General features: G+C 40.2%; 1 protein-coding gene and 1 long non-coding RNA gene across 2 annotated transcripts; both read right to left on the bottom strand.

Moving 5' to 3' along the window:
* Nucleotides 1–3,242: 3,242 nt before the first annotated feature.
* LOC127809182 (uncharacterized) lies at nucleotides 3,243–4,323 on the bottom strand. The gene is made up of 3 exons (XR_008025089.1): nucleotides 4,008–4,323; nucleotides 3,627–3,720; nucleotides 3,243–3,257 (listed from the first exon to the last, which is right to left on the bottom strand). It is a non-coding gene; the product is annotated as an uncharacterized LOC127809182 (long non-coding RNA).
* A 3,230-nt stretch (nucleotides 4,324–7,553) lies between these two features.
* Nucleotides 7,554–9,764, bottom strand: LOC127809313 (uncharacterized). Its single transcript, XM_052348077.1, has 4 exons — nucleotides 9,692–9,764; nucleotides 9,499–9,584; nucleotides 7,693–9,405; nucleotides 7,554–7,565 (listed from the first exon to the last, which is right to left on the bottom strand). Exons 1-4 carry the CDS (start codon nucleotides 9,762–9,764, stop codon nucleotides 7,554–7,556), a joined length of 1,884 nt encoding a protein of 627 aa, XP_052204037.1.
* Nucleotides 9,765–26,056: the final 16,292 nt, after the last annotated feature.

Here is a 26,056-nt window from a genome sequence, read left to right as displayed (position 1 = left end):
ATCCCTTAAACGAAATAACTTTATTTAATAATTAAATGCTAATATCAAATCCTTAAATGACCAACACGTCTTTGCATTTAATCTTCTCAATAATTAAATATAATTAAATGCTATTTTCTCAATTAAATCTTTAAATTGCCACATTAACAATTAATTGGCAAAAATTCTCCAAACAAAACTAATTAAGAAATTCAATAATTTCTAAATAAAAATCTAAACCCTCTAATGGGTCGTTACAGTTTCTCCCCTCCTTAAAAGAATTTGGTCCTCCAAATTCGTAACTGGTTACTCGAACAATGAGGGGTAAAGACGTCTCATCTCTTCTTCTAGCTCCCACGTCGCCTCTTCTACCGAGTGACGCTGCCATTGAACTTTCACAAGAGGAATTGATCGATTCCTCAAAGTTTTCTCTTTTCTCTCTAAAATACTGGTAGGCATCTCTTCATAAGATACGTCTTCTTTAACTTCAAGAGTCTGAAAATCGATCACATGCTGAGGATCTGGCACATATTTCCTCAACATCGAAACATGGAATACATTGTGGACATGGGACAACTGCGGTGGCAAAGCTAACTCATATGCCAAAGTCCCTATCCGTCTCAAAATCTCAAATGGACCAACGTAATGGGGACTAAGCTTTCCTATTACGCCAAATCTTCACACACCTTTAATAGGCATGACTCTCAACCAAACATGGTCACCTACCTCAAACTCGAGGTCTCGTCGTCGCTTGTCTGCATAGCTCTTCTGTCTGTCTTGTGCTATCTTCATTCTTGCTTTGATCACTCGGATCTTTTCTGTTGTCTGTTCAACAATTTCAGGACCCAATAAAGTCCTATCTCCAATCTCTTCCCAACATATCGGCGATCGACATGGTCGCCCATACAAAGCCTCATATGGTGACATTCCAATACTTGAATGGAAACTGTTGTTGTAAGCAAATTCCACCAAAGGTAAATGCTCATCCCAACTACCTTGAAAATCTAGAACGCAAGCTCTCAACATGTCCTCGAGAGTCCTAATAGTCCTCTCTGACTGGCCATCTGTCTGTGGATGAAATGCCGTGCTGAACTTCAACTGAGATCCCAATGCCTCATGTAAAGCTCCCCAAAAATGAGAAGTAAAACGAGGATCTCGATCTAATACAATGCTGGATGGAACACCGTGTAATTTTACGATCTCCTCAATGTAAATTTTCGCAAATCTATTTAATGGACAAGTCTTCTTAATAGGAAGAAAATGGGCTGATTTAGTTAAACGATCAACAATCACCCATATAGCATCGTAGCCTCTAGTAGTCCTGGGTAAACCCATCACAAAGTCCATAGCAATATTATCCCATTTCCACTCCGGAATGGGTAATGGAAGTAATAAACCTGCGGGTTTCTGATGTTCCGCTTTAACTTGTTGGCATACTGAACATTGTGAAATATAACTGGCTACATCTTTCTTCATACCATTCCACCAATACTGTCGCTTAAGGTCGTGGTACATCTTCGTAACACCTGGATGAATAGTGTAACGACTCTTGTGTGCTTCATTCAAAATCTCTTGCTTAAGATTTCCACCATCGGGTATACAAATACGTCCCTGAAATAAAAGTATACTATCACTCCGTAGAGTATATCCCAAAGGAGAAAATTTCTCAATATCTGCTAAGATTTGTGCTAACTTCACATCTTTCGATTGCTGTGTCTTGAGCAATTCAAATAGCTCGGGTTGTACTCTCATATAAGCGCAACTCACAGCTGGTTTATCTTCTGGGGTTGAAATAGATAAGACACTCAACTGTTCTAATAACCTCCATTCTTGAACCATCATCGTAGCCATAGAAGCTCCTCGCCGACTCAAAGCATCGGCTACTACATTAGCCTTTCCCGGATGATATAGAATCTCACAGTCGAAGTCTTTAAATAACTCGACCCATCGTCTCTGCCTCATGTTCAATTCCTTCTGGGATAAAAGATAATGTAGGCTCTTATGATCTGTATAAATTTCAACTTTCTCACCATATAAATAGTATCGCCATATCTTCAATGCAAATACTACCACTGCCAACTCCAAATCATGAGTAGGGTAGTTCACTTCGTGTTTCTTCAATTGTCTGGATGCATAAGCATTAACTCGACCTTCTTGCATTAATACGCAACCCAAACCTGAATGGGATGCATCGCTGTAAATGGAATATTTCTCTCCACTCCTTGGAATGGCTAAAACTGGTGCAGTAGTTAACTTTCGCTTCAATTCTTGGAAGGCACGTGCACACGCGTCATTCCATTCAAACTTTTCTCCTTTTCTTGTTAGCTTAGTCATAGGGGAAGATAAACGAGCAAACCCTTCAATGAATCGTCTATAATAGCCTGCAAGACCCAGAAAACTACGTATCTCTGTCACTGTCGTAGGTCTCGGCCAATCCATGACTGCTTTAGTCTTGTCTGGATCCACTGAAATACCATCTCCAGACACCACATAACCTAGAAATCCAATTTGAGTAAGCCAGAACTCACACTTGCTGAACTTGGCGTACAGTTGCTCTTCTTTGAGTCTCTGCAATACTAGAGTAAGATGCTCTGTATGCTCCTCCACATTAGGTGAGTAGACTAGGATATCGTCGATGAAGACAATAATGAATCGATCTAGGTACTCACGTAGAACTCGATTCATCAAATCCATGAAAACAGCTGGGGCATTCGTCAACCCAAATGGCATCACCACAAACTCGTAGTGTCCATAGCGAGTCCTGAAAGCAGTCTTCTGAATATCATTGTCTCTAACTCGCACCTAATGGTATCCCGATCTCAAATCTATCTTCGAGAATACCTTAGCTCCTCGCAATTGATCTAACAAGTCATCCACTCGAGGTAAGGGATATTTATTCTTCACTGTCACCTGGTTCAATTGACGATAGTCAATACATAATCTCAAAGATCCATCTTTCTTCCTCACGAACTGTAACGCCCCAACCCCAAGATAGTATATAAGGTACTATAATATTTACACGGGCGTTAAGGAAATCCCATATACTACAGTAAGGATCGTAACCTGAAATGTTGGGACTTCCATAAAATAAACATTCACACACACAATTTATCAAGATAGCAGGGAAAGTAGACTTCATTCTCCACGAGACAAAATATTGTCAAAGTTAAGAGTACAAATCTTGTAACATACTACAACATCATAAGAGACGCCTAAACAAGATAACTACACTCGCGCCGCCTCTGGGCCTTCTCCCTTTGAGCCCGAGCCTGACAGATCTGGAACATTTGAATATTCCAGGGGTATGAACACCCGGGTTAGATCGTTAAATCTAAGTGAGGGTTAAAATAACTTCATGCGTGCAAATGCAAAATGCAGAGATGCATGCTCTAGGTGGATGTGACGCCAGGGTGTTGCAATCACCCCTGCCAACCTTATCATGTAACACAGCCTAACAACACGGCCAAGTGAAGACTCCCTTCACCCATGATATTCACAACTAGTCACAAGCCACACGTAGTGATGCATGAACAAATGGAAAGAAACATGCGTATCAAATGAAATAACATGATATGCGCATGCAATCACCGCCATCATGCTCAATAATATGCACAACATGTAAGAAATACAGTTTAGAAACCACTCACCGAAGCTTCCCACTTCTTGGTTGCACAAATTCACGGCCAAACGTCGCTCCAAGTGGACTGTTCTATAAAAACCGAGACCTTTTTGTATCCAAACCTAAAATAAGTTTAGATATATAAGTAGCTACTAAAATTAGGAGTTTTCATGAAAAATTTCAAGCCAAGAAGACCTATAACGCGCCCACACGCGCTCCCACAATGTCGGCCACGCGCCTGGACGCGCAGCTCTGTTGGGCGCGTGCGGCTCACGCGCCAGACGGACTTCCGACCCTGAAAATTAAAACGGGCATAACTCTCTCATTTTAACTCCGATTCGAGTGCCGTTTGAACCTACGGACTCCTCTTTCAACCCTCTACGTGGTTACAGAAAGAAGATGAGCTTACCTTGCAGTTTTGGTTACTGTTTTGCACGGATTTCAAGGGGCTCGTGCCTTCCAACGGCTTGCTTTCGGCTCCTACTCGGGCAGGGTTTCCTTCCCTTCTTTACAGCAGAGTTTCCCCTCCTTTATAAGCAACTTACCCCCTTAATTTGGTGGCCAAAAACCCAACCCAAGGCATTCTTATATAGTGCCCTTAAATCCATAGGATTGTGACACTTGGCTTTCTAAGATGGTGACACTTGGCACTTGAGATTTACACCCTAATTATTGCTTTCTTCCCATGGTGACAAGTGGCTCTTGAGATATGAGCCTTATCATGACATTTTTAACCCTTTAACGAATGAATTTTCACCACATGTTATGGAGATTTGAGCCGTAATGATTGCTTTCATCCTACGGCGCCACGTGTCCTCGAGATATGAGCTTTCATTATTACTTTCTTCCTACTACGACATGTGTCCCTCAAGATGTGAGCCTTCATCATTGCTTCCATCCTACGGTGCCACGTGTCCCTCGAGATTGGTGTTTAATTATTACTTTTAATTTTCCATCCAAATTACGCCACGTGTCCATGTAATCATTTCTACCCATGTGTCTCCATCCATATGGTGACATGTGTCCATTAATTGAATTTAATTCGGGTTTGAAATCCACAGCCACTTTTGATATCGTTTTGGAATCCAAAGTTAGGTTTAAATGAACTTTGAAGTCCATTGCCCTTAAGTCCCCTAAAGATCCTTGAATCTCACAAATTCCCAAGTCTTTGAGAACCTAAAGAAAATCGGGAAATCGTTTAATTTATTAAATAGAAATAGATTACAAGTTTTAGGGTATTACATTCACCCCTCCTTAAAAGAAAATTTCGTCCTCGAAATTTATTCCATATTCTCTAATACATCAAAAAGATAAGGGTATTTCTGGCGCATCTCTTGTTCTCTTTCCCATGTGATGTCTTCAAGGTTGTGATGTCTCCATAACACTTTTACTAGCGGTATTGCTTTATTCCTCAGCACTTGCTCCTTTCGATCAAGAATTTCCACAGGTTCCTCTATAAATGACAAATTGTCTTGCAGCTCGACTACTTCTGCAGATGTCTGTTGAGATGGATCTGGCTCGAATTTCCTCAATTGAGATACATGAAAAACGTTGTGAATGTTAGATAGTGCTGGGGGTAAGGCCAATCTATATGCGACTGGTCCAACCCGTTCTAAAACTTCATATGGCCCGATGTACCGCGGGCTCAATTTTCCTTGCTTCTTTCCTCTGGAGATCATACGGAAAGGCGAAACCTTTAAGTATACATTATCCCCCATCTTGAACTCCAAATCTCTCCTTCGGTTATCCGCATAGGATTTTTGTCTACTTTGGGCAATCTTCATTCGTTCTTGAATCATTTTGATCTTTTCACTGGTCCTTTGTACCAATTCGGGACCCAAAAGTTGTCTCTCACCCACTTCCGTCCAGCAAAGCGGTGTCCTGCACTTCCTCCCATAGAGGGCTTCATAAGGCGCCATCCCGATGCTACTGTGATAGCTATTATTATATGCAAATTCAACCAATGGTAAGTGCTCTTCCCAACTCCTCGAAAAGTCAATTACACAAGCCCGTAGCATGTCTTCCAATGTTTGAATTGTTCTTTCCGACTGTCCGTCAGTTTGGGGATGATAAGCAGTGCTCAAACGTAACTGTGTTCCCAAACTTTGCTGCAAACTTTCCCAAAATCGAGAAGTAAATCTCGGGTCTCTATCGGAGACTATGCTGACCGGCGTCCCATGCAATCGAATTATCTCCTTAATGTAGAGTTGAGCCAATTTGCTTACTGAATGCCCAACCTTCATGGGTAAGAAGTGCGCAGATTTAGTTAGCCTGTCTACTATTACCCATATGGCATCATTTCCAGTGGGTGTTTTTGGCAATCCTATTACGAAATCCATGGTCACATGCTCCCATTTCCATTCGGGGATTTCTAGCGGTTGAAGTTTTCCAGCAGGTTTCTGATGCTCAGCTTTTATTCGTTGACAGGTATCACATTGAGCTACGTATCGAGCAACACTTTTCTTCATTCCTGGCCACCAGTACAAATCCCTCAAGTCTTTATACATCTTGGTAGCTCCGGGATGAATAGTATATTTAGCCCGATGTGCTTCTTCCAGAATTGCTTGCCTCAAATCCTTATCTCTGGGCACGTAGACTCGATTTTGGAATCGAAGCACTCCATTCGAGAAATCAAAATCAGGATTCTTAACTCGCCCTTGGTCATCCACCCAAGACTTTATCCTCGAATCCTCAGAAGTAGCTTGCCGAATCTGTTCTAGAAGATGAGAGTGAATTGTTAGGCTAGCGACGTAAACAGACATTTCTTTAGGCATCACATTCACTGTCAACTGGCTAAAAGCCTCCACCAGTTCCCATTCCTGAGACATCAAACTGGCCATCAACATAGGCCCTTTCCTACTTAGTGCATCAGCCACTAAGTTTGCCTTCCCAGGATGGTACTGGATTGTACAGTCGTAATCCTTCAAAAATTCCATCCATCGCCGCTGCCTCATATTCAAGTCTTTCTGAGAGAACAGATACTTCAAGCTTTTATGATCCGTGAAGACCTCAAATTTCTCACCATACAAATAGTGCCGCCAGAGCTTCAAGGCAAACACCACCGCAGCTAATTCTAAATCATGCGTGGGATAATTTCGTTCATGTGGCTTTAACTGTCTAGATCCGTAAGCTATCACTTTCCCATATTGCATAAGGACACATCCCAATCCGTTTTTTGATGCATCAGTATATATCATGAATCCTCCTGACCCATTGGGCATTGACAAGATGGGTGCAGAAATCAACCTCCTTTTCAACTCATTGAAACTTTGCTCACAAGCTTCACTCCATTCGAATTTAACCCCCTTTTGGGTGAATCGTGTGAGGGGCATAGCTATACGGGAAAATCCTTCCACAAATTTCCTATAGTAACCCGCTAGCCCTAAAAAGCTTTTTATTTCAGTCACCGTCTTAGGCGACCCCCAGCTTTTTATTGACTCGACTTTAGTGGGGTCCACTGCTATTCCATCCTCCGATATGACATGACCCAAGAAAGCTACCTTTCTCATCCAAAATTCGCATTTCGAAAATTTAGCATAAAGCTTATGTTTCTGAAGAGTCTCCAAAACAATCCTTAAATGTTGCTCATGTTCTTCCTCACTCTTTGAGTAAATCAAGATATCATCAATAAATACAATCACAAACTGATCCAGGTAAGATTTAAACACCCTATTCATTAGATCCATAAAAGCAGCAGGTGCATTGGTTAGCCCAAATGGCATTACCAAATACTCGTAGTGTCCATACCGTGATCTGAAAGCAGTTTTTGGAATGTCCTCTGCCCTAATTCTCAGTTGATAATATCACGACCTCAAATCAATTTTAGAGAACACCCTCGCCCCTTGTAGCTGATCAAAGAGTTCATCAATCCTTGGCAACGGATACTTATTTTTGATGGTAACTTTGTTTAATTGGCGGTAATCTATACACATCCTTAAGCTCCCATCTTTCTTCTTTACAAATAATACTGGGGCTCCCCAAGGTGACACACTTGGCTGAATAAAACCCTTGTCTAAAAGGTCTTGGAGCTGACTTCTTAGCTCTTTTAGCTCTGCTGGGGCCATCCTATAAGGTGGTATAGATATCGGGTTTACCCCAGGTACAACTTTTATAGCAAATTCAATTTCCCGATGAGGGGGTAATCCTGGTAGGTCCTCTGGAAAAACTTGAGGAAATTCCTTTACCACAGGTATGTCACCTAATTCCCATTTCTTATTCTCAACCCCTTCGACACAAGCTAGATACCCATAAGCACCATTTTCCATCATTCTAATGGCCTTAAGCACAGTTATTCGCTTGATTTCCCCAATACTATCCTGACCTCGAAATTTCACCCAAGTTCCACACTCGTCTTGTAAGCTTACTACCTTTCTACGACAATCCACTTTGGCATTGTATTTAGATAGGAAATCCATCCCTAAGATTAGATCAAAATCTTGTATGTCCAGGGATATAAGCTCAATTGCCCACTCACCATTTCCAAATGAAATCTTCCCATCCTTATAACCCAAACGGGTTTCCATCTCTTTATTTAAAGGAGTGGCTATCACCATGGGGTAACTAAGTTCTTCCAACTCCAATTCTAAGCATCGTGTCAATGCATGAGATATGAATGAATGCGTGGATCCAGGATCTACCAGTACTTGTACCGAGGTATTAAGAAAGATCATCGTACCTTGAATTACTGCTGGATTTAAGGTCACATCTTCCTTTGACAGGTTGAATACGCGACCTTGGCGAAATCCTTGGCTCCCTTTATTTGCTCCCTGCTGACCTGGTCCCTTCCCTTGCGGACAATCCTTGGAAACATGGCCGGGTCGTTGACAATTGTAGCACACCCGTCCCTTCGTACATTCACGGATCATGTGGTCATTAGCTCCGCAATTATAGCACTTTGGGGTCTCTATCTTGCATGGCTTCCCTGAATGTGACTTCTGACATTTAGGGCAATTCTCTTTTTTCTTGAAATTTTTCCCTCGAGGTCCTAAGTTAGACCCTCTATCAAACTTCCTGTCTGTTGGGTTTTGGGATTCATTTCTCAAGGAGTTCATCCTCTCATGATTACTCTCCACAGTCTGGGCTTGAAAGACTACTTCTGCATATGTGCGTGGCCCGACAAAACTCAAGGCTTGTTGAATTTCCATTTTCAATCCTCCCAGGAATTTTTGAGCCTTGGCCTCCTCGTCCAAATTATAGATAGGCATATACTTAATGAGACGTGTGAACCTATCTTCATACTGGGCAACTGACATGCCCTCGGTCTGTCGCAGGTTCATGAACTCTCGGCTTTTCTCCATCTTCTTGCACAGAGGAAAGTACTTAGCATTGAAAAGTTCCTTAAATCGTGCCCACGAAACATTTGGCTCACCTTGCCCTTCAGGACTTCGTAAGGCCCTCTGCATCGTCTTCCACCATTGATCTGCCTCGTCTCGAAGTTGGAAAGTGGCACAACTAACCTTATCCTCCTCATCACAGCCAATGAAGTCAAAGATTTTCTCGATTTGTTCCACCCAATACTCGCTTTCGCAAGGATCGGCTCCTGCTTTCCCTCGAAAAATGGGTGGATTCAGTCGCTGAAATCGGTCGCTGATATCTGGACTTCGGGGATTGATATGCCCCGTTGGCTGTGTAGGTCGTGTCTCTTGCATGACGACAACCATGTTCTCAAGAATCCGCTCGACTCGGGTCATCCGATCTCCATATTCTTGATTCCTCTCATGCGGTTGGCTACCCTGGGGTGCCTCTGTCCTTTCCTCCCGAACTTCATTTCCTTGCCTACAGTTCCGGGTCCGACGGGTGTTCACCATCTGAAAACATCCACACAAGAAATCATAAGACTAGCATTGTTAACGTGTGGCTTCTAACGATCTATCTACAACAAATGAGTAAACTAAGCATACCACCATGTATCCGGAAAATTCCCAAATGCTATCATCAGTACTTAAGTTGCGCCTACCCAACCTTTGCCCAGTTTCATATGGTGTCCCTAATCCCAAAAGTTTCCCTAGGCACTAACCATTCTGGTCGTTCTAGTGTCTTTCAATTCTACTAATCTTAAGATTTAATGAGTCATACCTAAAGGAAATCCAATACCTTCATCCTCAATTAGATCCTGCAATCCCTTGAAAATCCCCAAAAAATGGCCGCCTGATTTTCCAAAAGCCATTGTTCCTTATTCTTAAAATCTCGGATTTGTGTTTGAACATATTCCTCATTCCCCAAATATTTCAAAGTCTAGATCCCCAATAATCGCTTAAACTTCTTCGTCACGTTTATTGGTAGGCCACGAGATTTCATCTAATAACAAATACACTTACATATCCTTATTCATTACTACTATCGTTCGTACATATAAACAAGCTGCCCTGCTGACGTGGATCCATTCCTGATATAGGGCAACATCTCCAAAGTTAGTCTCATTAAACCCAAATCAAAATTACAGGGCTCTGATACCAACTGTAACGCCCCAACCCCAAGATAGTATATAAGGTACTATAATATTTACACGGGCGTTAAGGAAATCCCATATACTACAGTAAGGATCGTAACCTGAAATGTTGGGACTTCCATAAAATAAACATTCACACACACAATTTATCAAGATAGCAGGGAAAGTAGACTTCATTCTCCACGAGACAAAATATTGTCAAAGTTAAGAGTACAAATCTTGTAACATACTACAACATCATAAGAGACGCCTAAACAAGATAACTACACTCGCGCCGCCTCTGGGCCTTCTCCCTTTGAGCCCGAGCCTGACAGATCTGGAACATTTGAATATTCCAGGGGTATGAACACCCGGGTTAGATCGTTAAATCTAAGTGAGGGTTAAAATAACTTCATGCGTGCAAATGCAAAATGCAGAGATGCATGCTCTAGGTGGATGTGACGCCAGGGTGTTGCAATCACCCCTGCCAACCTTATCATGTAACACAGCCTAACAACACGGCCAAGTGAAGACTCCCTTCACCCATGATATTCACAACTAGTCACAAGCCACACGTAGTGATGCATGAACAAATGGAAAGAAACATGCGTATCAAATGAAATAACATGATATGCGCATGCAATCACCGCCATCATGCTCAATAATATGCACAACATGTAAGAAATACAGTTTAGAAACCACTCACCGAAGCTTCCCACTTCTTGGTTGCACAAATTCACGGCCAAACGTCGCTCCAAGTGGACTGTTCTATAAAAACCGAGACCTTTTTGTATCCAAACCTAAAATAAGTTTAGATATATAAGTAGCTACTAAAATTAGGAGTTTTCATGAAAAATTTCAAGCCAAGAAGACCTATAACGCGCCCACACGCGCTCCCACAATGTCGGCCACGCGCCTGGACGCGCAGCTCTGTTGGGCGCGTGCGGCTCACGCGCCAGACGGACTTCCGACCCTGAAAATTAAAACGGGCATAACTCTCTCATTTTAACTCCGATTCGAGTGCCGTTTGAACCTACGGACTCCTCTTTCAACCCTCTACGTGGTTACAGAAAGAAGATGAGCTTACCTTGCAGTTTTGGTTACTGTTTTGCACGGATTTCAAGGGGCTCGTGCCTTCCAACGGCTTGCTTTCGGCTCCTACTCGGGCAGGGTTTCCTTCCCTTCTTTACAGCAGAGTTTCCCCTCCTTTATAAGCAACTTACCCCCTTAATTTGGTGGCCAAAAACCCAACCCAAGGCATTCTTATATAGTGCCCTTAAATCCATAGGATTGTGACACTTGGCTTTCTAAGATGGTGACACTTGGCACTTGAGATTTACACCCTAATTATTGCTTTCTTCCCATGGTGACAAGTGGCTCTTGAGATATGAGCCTTATCATGACATTTTTAACCCTTTAACGAATGAATTTTCACCACATGTTATGGAGATTTGAGCCGTAATGATTGCTTTCATCCTACGGCGCCACGTGTCCTCGAGATATGAGCTTTCATTATTACTTTCTTCCTACTACGACATGTGTCCCTCAAGATGTGAGCCTTCATCATTGCTTCCATCCTACGGTGCCACGTGTCCCTCGAGATTGGTGTTTAATTATTACTTTTAATTTTCCATCCAAATTACGCCACGTGTCCATGTAATCATTTCTACCCATGTGTCTCCATCCATATGGTGACATGTGTCCATTAATTGAATTTAATTCGGGTTTGAAATCCACAGCCACTTTTGATATCGTTTTGGAATCCAAAGTTAGGTTTAAATGAACTTTGAAGTCCATTGCCCTTAAGTCCCCTAAAGATCCTTGAATCTCACAAATTCCCAAGTCTTTGAGAACCTAAAGAAAATCGGGAAATCGTTTAATTTATTAAATAGAAATAGATTACAAGTTTTAGGGTATTACACGAACAATACTGGTGCACCCCACGGGGATGAACTGGGTCGGATAAAACCCTTCTCTATTAATTCTTCTAATTGGGCCTTCAACTCCTTTAGCTCATTAGGTGCCATCCGATATGGAGCCTTAGAGATAGGCTGCGTACCAGGCAATAATTCGATAGTAAACTCCGATCCTCTCCGAGGAGGTAATCCTGGTAGCTCATCTGGGAAAACTTCTTGGAAATTTCGTACTACTAGTACCTCGGTTAAATTCTTCTTGCTTCCTTCGTCAGTGGTTACAAAGGCTAGATAAGCCTCGCATCCATCACGCATTAGCTTTTCAACTTTCATCACCGAGATCATAGGAATCGTAGACATAGGCTTGACTCTTCTATAAATGAGAATTGGCTGTTGAGGTAGTTCAAAATCAATAATCTTTCGCCGACAATCGACTCTTGCATAATGTCGTGATAGCCAATCCATGCCAATGATCAAATCAAAATCCTTAACATCAAGAATTACCAAATCTCCCGATAGTTTCTTATCATGGACCTCGATCTCACAATTTTCAAACATTTCTCTAGCTATCATAATCTTATCTCCCGGCGTAGACACAATCAAGTGGTACGGCAAAGAAATCCGGGAATGGGGAACATAACATACTGTGCGCAGTGCAATAAAAGAATGTGTAGAACCAGTATCAAATAATGCACGCACATCATGACCATATAGGGATAGAATACCTTGGATAGTCCCGTCGCCCTGCTCTGCCTCAGCTGTGGTAAGGGCATAAACTCTACCCTGCACCTGTCTATCTGCGGGCGGTGGATGCTGAGCTACTGGTAGTGCTGGTATTGGTGCCACTCCTAGCCCTCTAGCTGCTGGTGGCCTCTGATTCGCCTGCTGACCTCTATTTTGGGGCGGTTGAGTACACCGGTTGGCTGTGTGTCCTTTTTGTCCGCACCTGAAACAAGTGACCTCTGGTGCGGGAAGTGCTGCTTGATTCCTTGGGCAATCTTTCTTTCTATGCCCTTCTTGTCCACACTTGAAACAAACGTTCTTCCCAGCTAGGCACGGTCCTCCGTGCTTCCTTCCACACTGACCACATTGTGGATTATTCTCTGTTTTATTTCCTTGTCCGGCTGTCCACTTCCTCTTCTTATTATTGTTGGACGAACCCTGAGATGTACCTGTGCCCTTCTTGGCTGCTTGTGTTGTTCTCCATTCATTACGATCTCGCTCGATAGCATATGCTCGTTGGACCACCGTGGCATAATCCACGCTCAGAGCTCCTCCAAAAGCATGTCGGATATCCGCACGCAATCCTCTCTGGAATTTGGCGGCCTTCTTTGCTTCACTGGACACCAACTCCGGAGCATATCGTGACAATGCTGTAAACTCTGCCTCGTACTGAGCCACCGTATTAGTACCTTGTACCAACTCCACGAACTCATAAACTTTCTGCTCCTTGACCCATGCTGGGCAATAAGCGTCGTTGAACACTTGTTGAAACTCAACCCATGTGGGTTCTCGATCACCAAACCTCTGGCGGGCAGTCTCCCACCATCTCTCGGCATCGCCTCTGAACATGAACGTGCTAAGTTGCACTCGACGATCGTCTATACAATCGATAGATCGGAGATGCTTCTCTATTGATAGCATCCAATTCTCCGCTGTTGCTGCATCTGTACCTCCATGAAATGCTGGTGGTCGGAACGCCATGAAGTCCTTCAATAATTGACTCCCAGCGTCTGTCGCTTCAACTGGAGTTGTTGGGGCAACTAGCGGTTCGCCTCCACTACCTCCTGCTTCTTGGTGCACTTGCGGTTGTCTCACCTGATTCGTCACTAGGGTATCGACTACCCTCATCAAACCTGCCAACATGCCTCGCATCTCGGCCATACCCTGTCGTAAGTCACTGCCAGAATGCCCTGGTGAGCCTGGTGTGGGAACTGGAACCTCGCCTGGCGTAGAAGTAGCCTGGCTGCGAGTACGGGGTCGTCCTCTTTGATTACTCATCTTCCTGTATCACCACTTAGGGTTAGAATACTGTAAATTGGGTTAACGTATCTAACTGACGGACACAAGTCCTAACTCTACCCAACATCCTATGTGTGTACTGGAGACTCCTCAAAACACTGCTCTGATACCAATACTGTAACACCCCCTCTCCTAGAACTGCCCGAGAAGAGGTGTTACTGGGATAATAAAATAGACCAACTGATAACTGAATTCTGATACCAATACTGTATATATCAATTAACTGTGATAAGACTCTGAGTCATCAAAAACTGAAATCATAATTGCATCTAAGGGAAATTCCCTAAACTGGAAATTAAAATGAATCTAAACTGATCAAGCACTAACTAACTACTAATAACTCCCAGACATCTTTGGTCTTGAGCGGCTCCACGTACACACACTACTGGACACTGCTGCTAGGCCCCACGTCTGGTACTCCCCCACTAGGACCTGGAATGGTGAAGAGTACAAGGTGAGCTACAAAGCTCAGCAAGTAATAAACTGGAAAGAATAACTGAAGCTGAATCGAAGAATATTGATACTGATAAAAATACTTACTAAACTTGTACTGAGAGATATAATAATCACTGGATGGCATTTATAAGATGAAATGCACATAAGCTGTAAACTAAATGCAGGTATGCAACTTTGGCCCATAGGCCCACATAACTGTAACACATACCTGACTGATCTGAGTCCTGCAAACATAGAAACTATAAGCACATACTTTGGGCAATATACCCCTAGCTCCCTGGTCGACATCAGGCGAGCAACTCATAACTGAGATATAATTGTACTGATACTAGTGGGATCCCCGCGGACAAGCCGCCTGGCGCGCATAATGCAATGCTCATATAAATGCTAGCACACGATATGTAGTGCTCCACATAAGTCATGCTCAATGCTCATACAATGTGTATGCACATAATCTCACAAAATAATGCTGACCATGTCATAATGAACTGCTAAACATGGTATATGATTTTTACTAGAAATATTGAGATTCAAATATTCTGAAATTTCTAAGTATAGGCATGGCATATTGGATTTGATGATATCTTGGCATAAAAATTCAATATTTGAATAATTGAATATTCATATTAAATTTAAAACTTGAATCAAGAATTTATTGGAAGCTATTTGGATGCCATTTGATACTATTTGGATGATTGAGAAAGTCTAAGGAGGAAGTTTGAATGAAAAACAGCTCATTCGAATGAAAAAAATGGATTTCAGCAAGCTCATTCGAATGGCAGAAAACTCATTCGAATGACAGAGACTCATTCGAATGACAGAAGGCTCATTCGAATGACTGATGATATTCAAAGGCTATTCGGATCTGATCTGGGACTCATTCGAATGACTCTCAAATTCATTCGAATGAATTTTGAAAATTTTCAACTTTTGAACTGGCAAAACTCGACTCATTCGAATGCAACAGTAACCTTATTCGAATCAATTTGAAGATCATTCGAATGACAAGAAGGCTCATTCGAATGCTAAGCTATACAAAGCAACAACTTACTCACATCTTCAAGGGCTCATTCGAATGACAACAAGGCTCATTCGAATGATAGTCAAAAAACCTCAAAAATTCATACGAATGATACGATATCTCAGGACTCATTCGAATGACAAGGCACTCATTCGAATGACTGATACATTACAAGGGAAAAACATTACGATAACACTGAAACTTATTCGGATGCTTTGAAATTCATTCGAATGACTCAAGGCTTATTCGAATGACTGGAATCTTATCAGATATACAGCTTACGATAACAGAGATCAAAACTTGAATCAAAACTTAGCTTCACTACACCATTCCAAAAGAAATCTTGGGAGAACAATCCCAATTGATATATAAACAACTTGAGGGATGATTTATTGATCATAACTAATGTAAACATTGCAAGGAATATACATGAACTGGCTGGTACTCACTGTACGCATGTAAAAACATATATAAATATGCACTGAATTGAAATAACTCACTGTAACGCACATATATGAATATACATGCACTGAAACTGATCCAATTATGGAAATCTGATATCCAACTCAATCAAGACCTGTAAGAAAAGATTACAGGGGAAGGATACTTGCCTTATGATCTTCTTAATTGGCTCAATAATCTTCCGAGAGCCTTCTATGCAAAGCTTGAACTCACTACTCGTGCCTATATATATATATACACTGACTGTAACATAAATCTGAAACTTAAACGAAGAACTGCTGGAACTAATGATCGAATGCTAATATATGATCTCGTAAGAAAAGTTTACAGGGAGAATAACTTGCCTTACGACCTCCTTAATCGACTCAATGATCTCCCGAGAGCCTTCTATGCAAATCCTTGAACTCACTGATTGCTTCTTGGCTCTCTGTTCTTGCGGCGTGAAGAACATACGGCTTATGAAACTATATATACATTGATCTAAGAAGCCCTAACGCCATAACTCATTCTCCTATTATAACTAGGAGTCTTTCAATCCGAATCCTCCTCACGGCTGGGTTAATTAATCCCTTAAACGAAATAACTTTATTTAATAATTAAATGCTAATATCAAATCCTTAAATGACCAACACGTCTTTGCATTTAATCTTCTCAATAATTAAATATAATTAAATGCTATTTTCTCAATTAAATCTCTAAATTGCCACATTAACAATTAATTGGCAAAAATTCTCCAAACAAAACTAATTAAGAAATTCAATAATTTCTAAATAAAAATCTAAACCCTCTAATGGGTCGTTACAAAAAACCTCATGAGCTATTAAGCTCAATAAGGGTGCTTATGCAATAAGTATGAACATAAACATAAATCATGTAATGGTATGTGCATGCAAATGTAGTTAGGTCTTCCATGCTCCCACAACCTTTCAAGGTTTGAAGCCTTAACCTACCCCTTTCCATCATGTATCTTAACAATCCCTATGGCCATAGCTATTATGTACATGAAGAGCATGCTTAATACAACATGAAAAGTTTATAAACATACTTATAACCATGCAAGGCCACCATCCCATGGGGCCATCCCTTACCTTTATTTTTTAGCTTCCTTCAAGGTTCTTCAAGCTCCATCAAGCTTCCATGGCCACTCTCCCATTTTTCCCAAACCTTCTTAAAGAAAATAAAGAGTGGATTACTCAAAACCCCTTAGAAAGATGAAGAGAATAAGATAAATTCACACCTTACCTCTAGGCTTCTTCTCATTCCTCTCTTCTTCTCCTTCTTCTTCTTCTTCTTCCTTTCTCTCTCTTCATTTGAAATCCATTCAAAATGAAAAATGGAAGACTTAGCATCTTCCAAATACCCTTTTATTTCTAACAACTTCAAGGTTAGATCCTAACCCTTGGATCTTCCTTCACTTTATGAGAATAAATCCCCACCTTCCAAACTAGCACAATCCATGTGCTCTTGGCTTCTTTAATCTCCACCATTAGATTTCTTTTACTTTTGAAGACTAGATCTTAACCATTCAAGTCCCTTTACATGTGGCAATCCATGCCACTTCTCTTGAATCATCTCAACCATTAGATTTTCAAGACTTAATCTCCTCCCTTGGATCAAGTATTCCATGCCAAAATAGCTATTTTTCTCATTTATTTTTAAGGGGACTAATTTCATGCCATCACTTGAAAGACCACTTGAGAGACATAATTCATTTCCATAATGAATTAATTAAATGCCACCATTTTCCAACCATTAATGCATGACTATTTTCTTTTCCTTTTGCATTTTATTTTTAAGCAACATTATCATTGCCTTCATTAAATGCTAAAATGACTAATATCATTTCTTTTACATTTATTTAACTCTTCATTTAACTTGGACCACCACTTGCCAAGTGTCACTCCATGACACCATTCTTGGCTTCCAAGCTTTAATCTTATCCATCCATGTGGCATCCCCACATTTATTCACCAAATTTAGGGAAAATTAATTATTTTCTCACATAATTCAATATTCACCATTTTCCCTATTTCCATAATTAAATTCTTTTATGGAATTAAATTCCAAATTCCAAAATACCCTTTGTGAATTTATTAATCCCTTATCTCCACATAATTACAAAATTAGGATTTAATTCACCTACTCACATAATTTCTCATAGGAATTATTTCTAATTTGCCAAAATACCCTTTTTATTGGATTTCTCTATCCAAATTACCAAAATACCCCTCTCATAGGGCACCCTCAATCTCAAGGATCCAACACCTTCTCATGGGCATTTTTGGAATTTCCTCACTTTCTTTCTCATTCTTTTAACATCGGTAACACCGGGTGTTACATACGGGGTATTACAAAAACACAACTATAGTATGAGGAAAGTAAAATAAAATTATGAACTTTACAAAAGGAACGAGAGTACCTGATCGGAGAACAACACAAATGAGAGAAGAATGAGGTCACAGAAATGTGGCTTGCCTGATACAGATACAGGGTTTCTTATAGGGTAGTGGAAGTCACTATTCCGACAAACACACTTGGCTCGAGACGTGCCATAAGTGTAGGGTCACGTCTAGCGTCTCTTTTTTCAACGCCCGACGTCTCCTTTTTCTTTATAGGGTAGTGTGTCGTTTCATTTATAGGGCAGTGTGATTGCATTGCCTGGTTACCATCAGCGTTAAGTCTGTCTCCCTCTTTTCTCTATCTTTTTTTTTTTTGTATATATATATATATTTATTATTTTTTATTAAAAAATAAAAATTTTATTTTATTATATATATATATTTACATTTTTTTAAGGGGCCCAATAAAATCACATATACCACACAAAATAATATTATCAAATCAAACAAAATTATTTGCACAATGGATCAATTTCAAACACTAATAAAATGCATTATATGCATTATCAATTACTTGCCTAACAACATTCTGTAGTTTTTTTTTTTAATAACACTTATTATTGTTTTTTCATTTTTTTTTTTTGCTTTTTCCAATTTAGGGTGGTCATTCCTTGAATCAAAACATTAAGCATCAACGGTGAACCACTTACAAAATTATTTTCAAGAAGATGTAAATTGATTTTTCTAATTAAAGCACAAACATCATTTGAAAACTCATAAACTGGAGGTGATTGTTTTATTAAATTTAAATGTGAAATGTTAACTCTCATATCTTTAAACACCTTGGACATGTCTATTTTTATGTGATCCCTCTCTAGATAGACTAGCCTAAAGGACATAAATTTAGGCTCAAGTTTGGCTAGGCCCGTGGTATCTTCACATTTCGGCTCTTGGGTTTTATCCTTTTCTTCTTCCCAGGTTTCTTCTATTCTCACATCATTTTGGTCCAGTTTTTCCTCTATGATTGCTTGTACCATCCTAGGGTTATTAAGTCTCTCAATTGGTTCATCATTCCTAAGGATGGGTGTAGATTGGACCGACTCTTGACCTATGAGTGAATTGAATAACGATTCCTCCAAAAGACATTGACCTACAAAATTTTGATTGGGTTGGTTTGGAAACTCGCCAGGTTCACTCACGCTCAAGGTTTGTGTAAACTCGATCAATTGTTCTAAAATGTCACTTATGGCCCTAGTGGTTTGTTCTTGAAATTCGGTCACTTGTGCATCAGAGCTCATTTGACCTTGCATAAACTTCTGAAGGGTGTCTTCTAAGAATTTCTCATCCTGAGGTTGATAAGCATTGGATCTAACCCCTTGTTCTAACTCGAATTGGTGAGGTGATGGAGGAAAAGATTCATGAGATTGGGACGCAGAGTCATCGCTCCAAGGATAATTTCAATGGTCATAGGAACTAGGGTAATCAGTGTAAAGGTTTGGGTCGTAGCCCGACATATAAGAATTCTCCCTCTGACTCTAGTTAAAAGAAAACCTCTTCTCACTGTGGATTGAGATAGCAAAATGCAAGTAATCCTTAGAGATCTAGACTCATTTTGCTTTATGGGATTAGGATAGCCAAATGCATTAGAAGACACAGAGATGCTAAAATAATGAGACATAAAGAATATGGAAGTGACAATTCAATGACAGATATTCATTTCTTTACTATTATTATAATTTTTTTATTCTATATATGTTATATATTTTTATATTAATATTTTAAAACCTGCACGCAATCATAAAATGCATATTAATATTCAATTTAAACCAATTTTAAGATCAAAATAAGCATGAAATTATAACATTTTTAATACAAAATTAACCGCTAATCATCATGTCATCACTTAGATATTTTATCATCAAATCTAGTTTATGCCCCTAGAATATTCAACGTTCCAACCGGGGACTGCTACAAGGGTGAGGACACGACTAGCTGGAGGTTGTCTGTGTTTAGCATGATAGTTGTTATCATTTCAAGTTGTAATATTTATTTTGATACTGTGTACAAACGGTTGCGACGATGCACGATATTTATGTTATTACTTTTCGTTGCGTAATGTTATGTTCCGTTTGGTTAGATTTATTCATCTTGTTAGTTAAACGGGCAAGATTAGGGTCTCGGGGTCTTGTGAGTATGTGAAGATTATACTTTGAATCATTGTGTGTGTCGGGCCTGTGAGAGCATGTGACAATTGTTCTTTGAAACATTGCATGCTGATTGATGCTAAAAAATGTCAAAATTTTATTATATTTATACCCCTAGTTTAATCTTAAAATTAGTTTTAATTGAATATTTATATGCAATTTGTGGTTACATGTAGGTTTAAAAAATTAATATAAAAATATATATATATATAAAATAAATAATAATAATAATAAAATAAATATCTATATAATAAGACAGAACAGTTTTTCAAAATATATACATTTCAATGGTTTAGATTAATTTTTATCAGATCAATGGCTTAGATTAATTATCAATGGCTTAGATCAATGGCTTTTTTCCAGCCCAGTCACCTCTCTCTCTCTCTCTCCCTCTCCCTCTGCAGCTCCTTACTTCCCCTTTTTCCCTTTGTTTCTCTCTTTATGTCCTGCTCTCTCTTTCTCCTCTCTCTCTCCCTCACTCTCCCTCCTACCAACCCACCCACCCACTCCGAAGTCGCATGTCGTCGCCCCACCGCCCGTCATCGCCCCTCCCTCTTTCCCCCATCCCCGCACGACCCGCCTCTATAGCGAACAGCGATCCATCAAGCAGCGAGCAGCTTTCCTGTAATACCCGGGAAATTATTAAGAGTATAAATGATATTAGATAAAGGGTATAAGAGGAATTTGCAGAAAAATAAGACTATGGGGTACACTAATGCAGCTTTGGACGACCGAATTAGTCGGAGGGAGTACCCCGGACCCTAGATAGCCAAGGAAAATGGTATAGTATCGACGAGCAATTTAAACTATGATTTTTAGTGATGAAATAAATTGGGTCAGGAACAGTTTTCGGTACAGCTGTCGACCGGACAGAGAAAACCGAATCGACGTAGGAGACGTCCGAAAAGTCAACGGAGTATGTCAGGGACTGATATTTTACGTATAGAACAACCCTTAAGAGATTTCGGGATAAATTGAATGGATTTAAGGTCAAATCAATCAGTCGGGCCTAAGTGCAGTTTTTCTAAATTTACCCGAGGGAGGTCAAAACGATAATTTTTTTGAAAGTTTCAAGAATGAAATAAATAGTACAAGACTTGTGGTCCTTAGAGGTATATTTGGAAAGATCAGGGGTGTATTGGTAGGGGCTAAAATGTCAAATGAAGAAATCAGGGGGTGAAAATGCAATTTAGCAAAATTGCAATGTGAACGCAAGGGAGAAAACGGCCGCCGCACTGCCACCGCACGTGGAGGCCGTTTCCGGCGATGGGACGGCCGAGGCTTGCTTGGGGAAGGTTGTATACGGCCGTGGGATTCTTGGGGAGCAAGGGTGGTCGGTGATTGGCTAGATTTTGGTCGGTTTTCGGGTATAAAAGAGAGGCCGAGGGTTTCGACTTTTTGGAGCTCAAATCGGTCGTGTTAGAGGATGAATCGATGAGAATGGATAAAGGGCTTTCGATCCTTATGAAACGGAGAAGATTCTGTGAGTAGTTTGAGGCATTTTGGTGTTCGTTTAAGGCCGTTTGGGGTTTGGCCGATCGAAGGTGGCGGACCGCCTTCCGCCACCTGCAACTGGCCGTTTGGGCCCTTTTCCGGCGAGCTTTCGGCCTAAACATGGTGCCAATGGGATCGACTCGTCGAGGGCTTGAAGGGGGTGTGCTCAGATCGGTCATCGGAGGGGTCGTCGCCGGCGGGTCTTGAGGAAGAAGACGACGCGCGTGGCTGCACGCGCCAGCCTCCACGCGCAGCCACGCGCAGGGCGCGTGAGAGCGCGTGCGAAGGGCTATTTTGGTAATTTTAATTCCAATATTTTTATTTAATTATTCTAGGAATTATTGTGTTGAAATATTTCGGAAAATAGTTGAAGAAATAATTATTTTGGAATTAACGAGGAGAAAATTGGGAGAAAATAGAGAAAATTATGGAAAATTGAGGAAAATGGATTTTAATGCTTCCTTAATTAAATATGGTGTTTAGGAAGTACTGTGGCTCGAGGTTGAGTATAAGTTCAAGCATTTGGGATTTAGCACGCAAACCGAGGCGTTGCACGAGGATCGAGGCGATCTGAATACATTCGAGGTGAGTGGTTTGATTCCAACTTTTCCTTGTTTTGGAAGTGTTCTTAGGTGCTTGTGGTGAGTTCTAGTGAGCGGTTATACCCTCCTGGACATAAATTGTTTTACAAGGCTTTGCTTATGATCATTGTGTCGATATTTGCTACATTGCATTAACTGTTTATTTTAAAATGTTGGTGCATGGCGTGTAAATCTTCATATCATTTGGGGTCAAGTTTAATTGCATCGTTGGGTCCGTATGGGGCGGGATGGGGTCTGCTTGAGATTGGGACAATGTTAATCCAGGTGAACGGGTGTCACACTGGGGGCACTCGAGGGAATAATGTTAAACCAGGTGAACGGGTGTCACGACGGTGCACCCGAGGGATTAACGTTGGACCAGGTGAACGTGTGCCACAGTGGGGCATTCGAGGGATTAAGTATGTCAAGGTGATATCTCGAGTTAGACATGTCTTGCATATTTACGTTTATCTGAGTATGCCATGCTCATGTGTCTCTCATGCATTGTATGAACTGTTTTATGCCGTCACTTAGATGTTTATCATCTAACTTGGGCTATGCCCCTGGAACGTTTAATGTTCCAGCCAGGAACTGCTGCGGAGGCAAGGATGTGGCCGGTTGAGGGCCAATGGTGCTTAGTTTGTTAAGTCGTTGTAACGTTTGGAGGATTTAACATGCATTTCAGGTTGTAAATGAACAGTTGTATAATAGCAATTTTATCATTTGATATGTATTACATATTTTGCTATGGAAACACAATGTAAGAATTATGGTGTTTTGGTATTAGTGTATCCGCTGCGTTGTATTAAGACTCGTTTAGTTTAAGATTGTTGATCTTGATAGTTAAACGGGCAAGACTGGGGTTCGCGGGGTTTTGTTTCTGCATGTGAAGATTGTTCTTGAAATACCGCGCGTGTTGAACTTAAAGAGGAAAAAAAAAAAAGAAATCCCGAGAATACCCTTATAGTGACACGCTTGGCGAGACGGGGTGTTACAATTGGTATCAGAGCCCTAGGTTAAAACCCTAGGACGATTTGGTTAGGTAATTGAACTTAGCATGATTAGAACTATTGAATGAGAACTTAGAACGGGATTATGGATTCTAGGAGACATTCGGAACATAGTCAAAATGGTATGGAGACTCTAGAAAGGTGAAATTTGAGGTTTTCAATTTGAATATACTTTCAGCGTCAAGAGAAAACGAACAAGTTCTATTCACATCTTTTGGAAATTAGGAAGCTAGTGAAGAGGGTCGTCGAAATGAAAGAGATATATGATCCAAAACCTTTGAGGAATAAATACTTTGGTAATTCCGGTACAACTTGAAGTATAGTATAAAATCTCTGTCAGAAGAATCCTAGTGAATAGTCTTAGTACCCTCCTTTTTGGGACATGTTAAATGATGGTGATGTCATGCCCTGACAAAGATAAGTGAAGTGACGGAGGTTATTAGGAGAATCTGTCGAGGGCGTGGGAAAGAGGAATGACTTGAAGATTTTAAGGTTAAGTTAAATGTCGGAATTGAGGACTTAAGAAGAACGGATTCAGTTAGGGCTAACTAGTGAAAATCCCGAATGAAGACTTAGGGGAAGGGAGCCGGTAGGTCGTAAAGACAAAATCCCTGCTTGGAGATTTGGGGGTTTGACGGTAGAAGTCTTTGAGCTTGTTAATTAGAAAAATACTAGATTTATCTAAGTGCTGGAACATTGGATTGGGAGTTAGCATCCAACAATTTGGGTCGAATGTAAGATTGGTTCGATAAACCATAATTGAGGATTCGTAAGAATCAGAAATCGTAGATTGGAGATCATTAGTTAAAATCAATCTCACTAAATATTGAGATAACTGGTGGTTATTAAGAAGAAACAAGTTGTGAACGATTAGTTTGATATAACATAACCTAATTGTAAGTCAGGTTTTGATCGAATGGTATAAGGATTCAAGAGAAAGAATGACTTGGTATAGATCGAGAATCCTAAGGAACGACCCGATAAGAAACCCAAAATGATTCGATAGAAGCTTTTAAAAATAGAATTTGAGGATTTTAGGAATCCAAAATTATTAATGGAGATATAGAGGTAGAGAAACCAGAATTAATGACAATAAGGAAATATTACCTTAAGAAAACGACTCATAAGAACAAGTCGTATGTGTATGGTTTCATATGTTATTCAAGGGCAAAGAAAGTTAAGGTGTAAATTTGAGTCTTGTGAAAGTTTTGGGAAATTATAGAAGAAAGAGCTATATCAAGGATATTAGTTTAGGATCTGACAAGGAAAACGAATCAGAATTGACTAAGGATCAAATTCCTGTTTCGAAGTTTTGGAAGTTTTCTCGGTGGCAACTGGAGATTTAGGTAACAGATTTTGGGTGGCAATGAGAATTTCTCTTTCGAGTAAAATTTTGGAGTATGATTTAAACTTATTTCCCTTACATATGGTCACTACTAGTCAAAGAGGGAACATCCATAAATCAGCTGTAGTTAAGGTCGAGATGCGACCGAAAACTACTAGGTTACGAAACATGAAGTTCGCATGTTTTGGGTATTAGAATTTTCCCTTGGAAATTTGAAAGAATCTTTTGGCTTATAAAGAATTTGCAAAATGGAACCTTACTTGATGATTTTGAGATTGTAAGTAATATAAGGGACAATGATAGATTAGAAATTTGTAATTTAAGACGAACCTTGGAAATTAGAAAAAAAAAAAAAAAAAAAAAAATTGGGACAAGTGAATTGTGAGTATGACTTTGATGTTGCTAAAAGAAAATTTATGCGTACTGTATATACTTGGAGATAAAATGGTATTTCAACCTTTGGAGACGATTATATTTTAAGCTTGAAATGACCCTAGTCGATTTAAGAAGATACAAACTCAAAGAAAATAGTTAGGATAACGATGATTATCAAGGACTGAAAGGTAGTCATAAAAGTCTCGGTTTGAATTTTAAGGCACCAAGCAATGAGATAGGCTTGCTAAAGCTTGATTAAGCTCATAAAGATATCTTGGGATTTGATTAGGTCATAACAAAAATTAAAGTTGGTCCTAATAGATTCAAAGCAATAGGAATGATTGACCTAATGACCTATATAGTGAGTGTTGGTTGAAAGTCAACTGAGGAATAAAATCTTGTAATAGATTAAGCATACGGCCGTGACAAGAATATGGTTGAACGATCTAGTATAAGTTTAGAAAATGATAAAGTGAAGATACAATTGATGTTGGATTATGAACGTCTGCAAGAGTAGCAACAGAAGCGCGAGGTTCCGTCACATGCGTAACAATTTGGAAAGTAAAAAAAAAAGATTAAATTGTGAGAAAGAAATCCGAAGTCTTAGGAATGGTTAGGATAAGGGTGCTCGATACGATTGAGTGTTACTTTGGAAAAGAACATTAGGAATCCAAAAGATCAGGGAATTGGATTAGTACCAATAAGAACCACTGTAGCTCTCAGAGATGGAATGAGGAATTCTAGCATAACGATAACACCATTAGTGTTGGTCTGTAACGATGGATCTGAGCCTAGGGACCAAGGCAGAG

The sequence above is a fragment of the Diospyros lotus genome, chromosome 9 (genome assembly GCF_014633365.1).
Source record: "Diospyros lotus cultivar Yz01 chromosome 9, ASM1463336v1, whole genome shotgun sequence".
In the NCBI taxonomy this organism is placed as follows: domain Eukaryota; kingdom Viridiplantae; phylum Streptophyta; class Magnoliopsida; order Ericales; family Ebenaceae; genus Diospyros; species Diospyros lotus.
The sequence above is the reverse complement of the archived record's forward strand: the minus strand, read 5'-3'. Positions and strand labels throughout refer to the sequence as shown.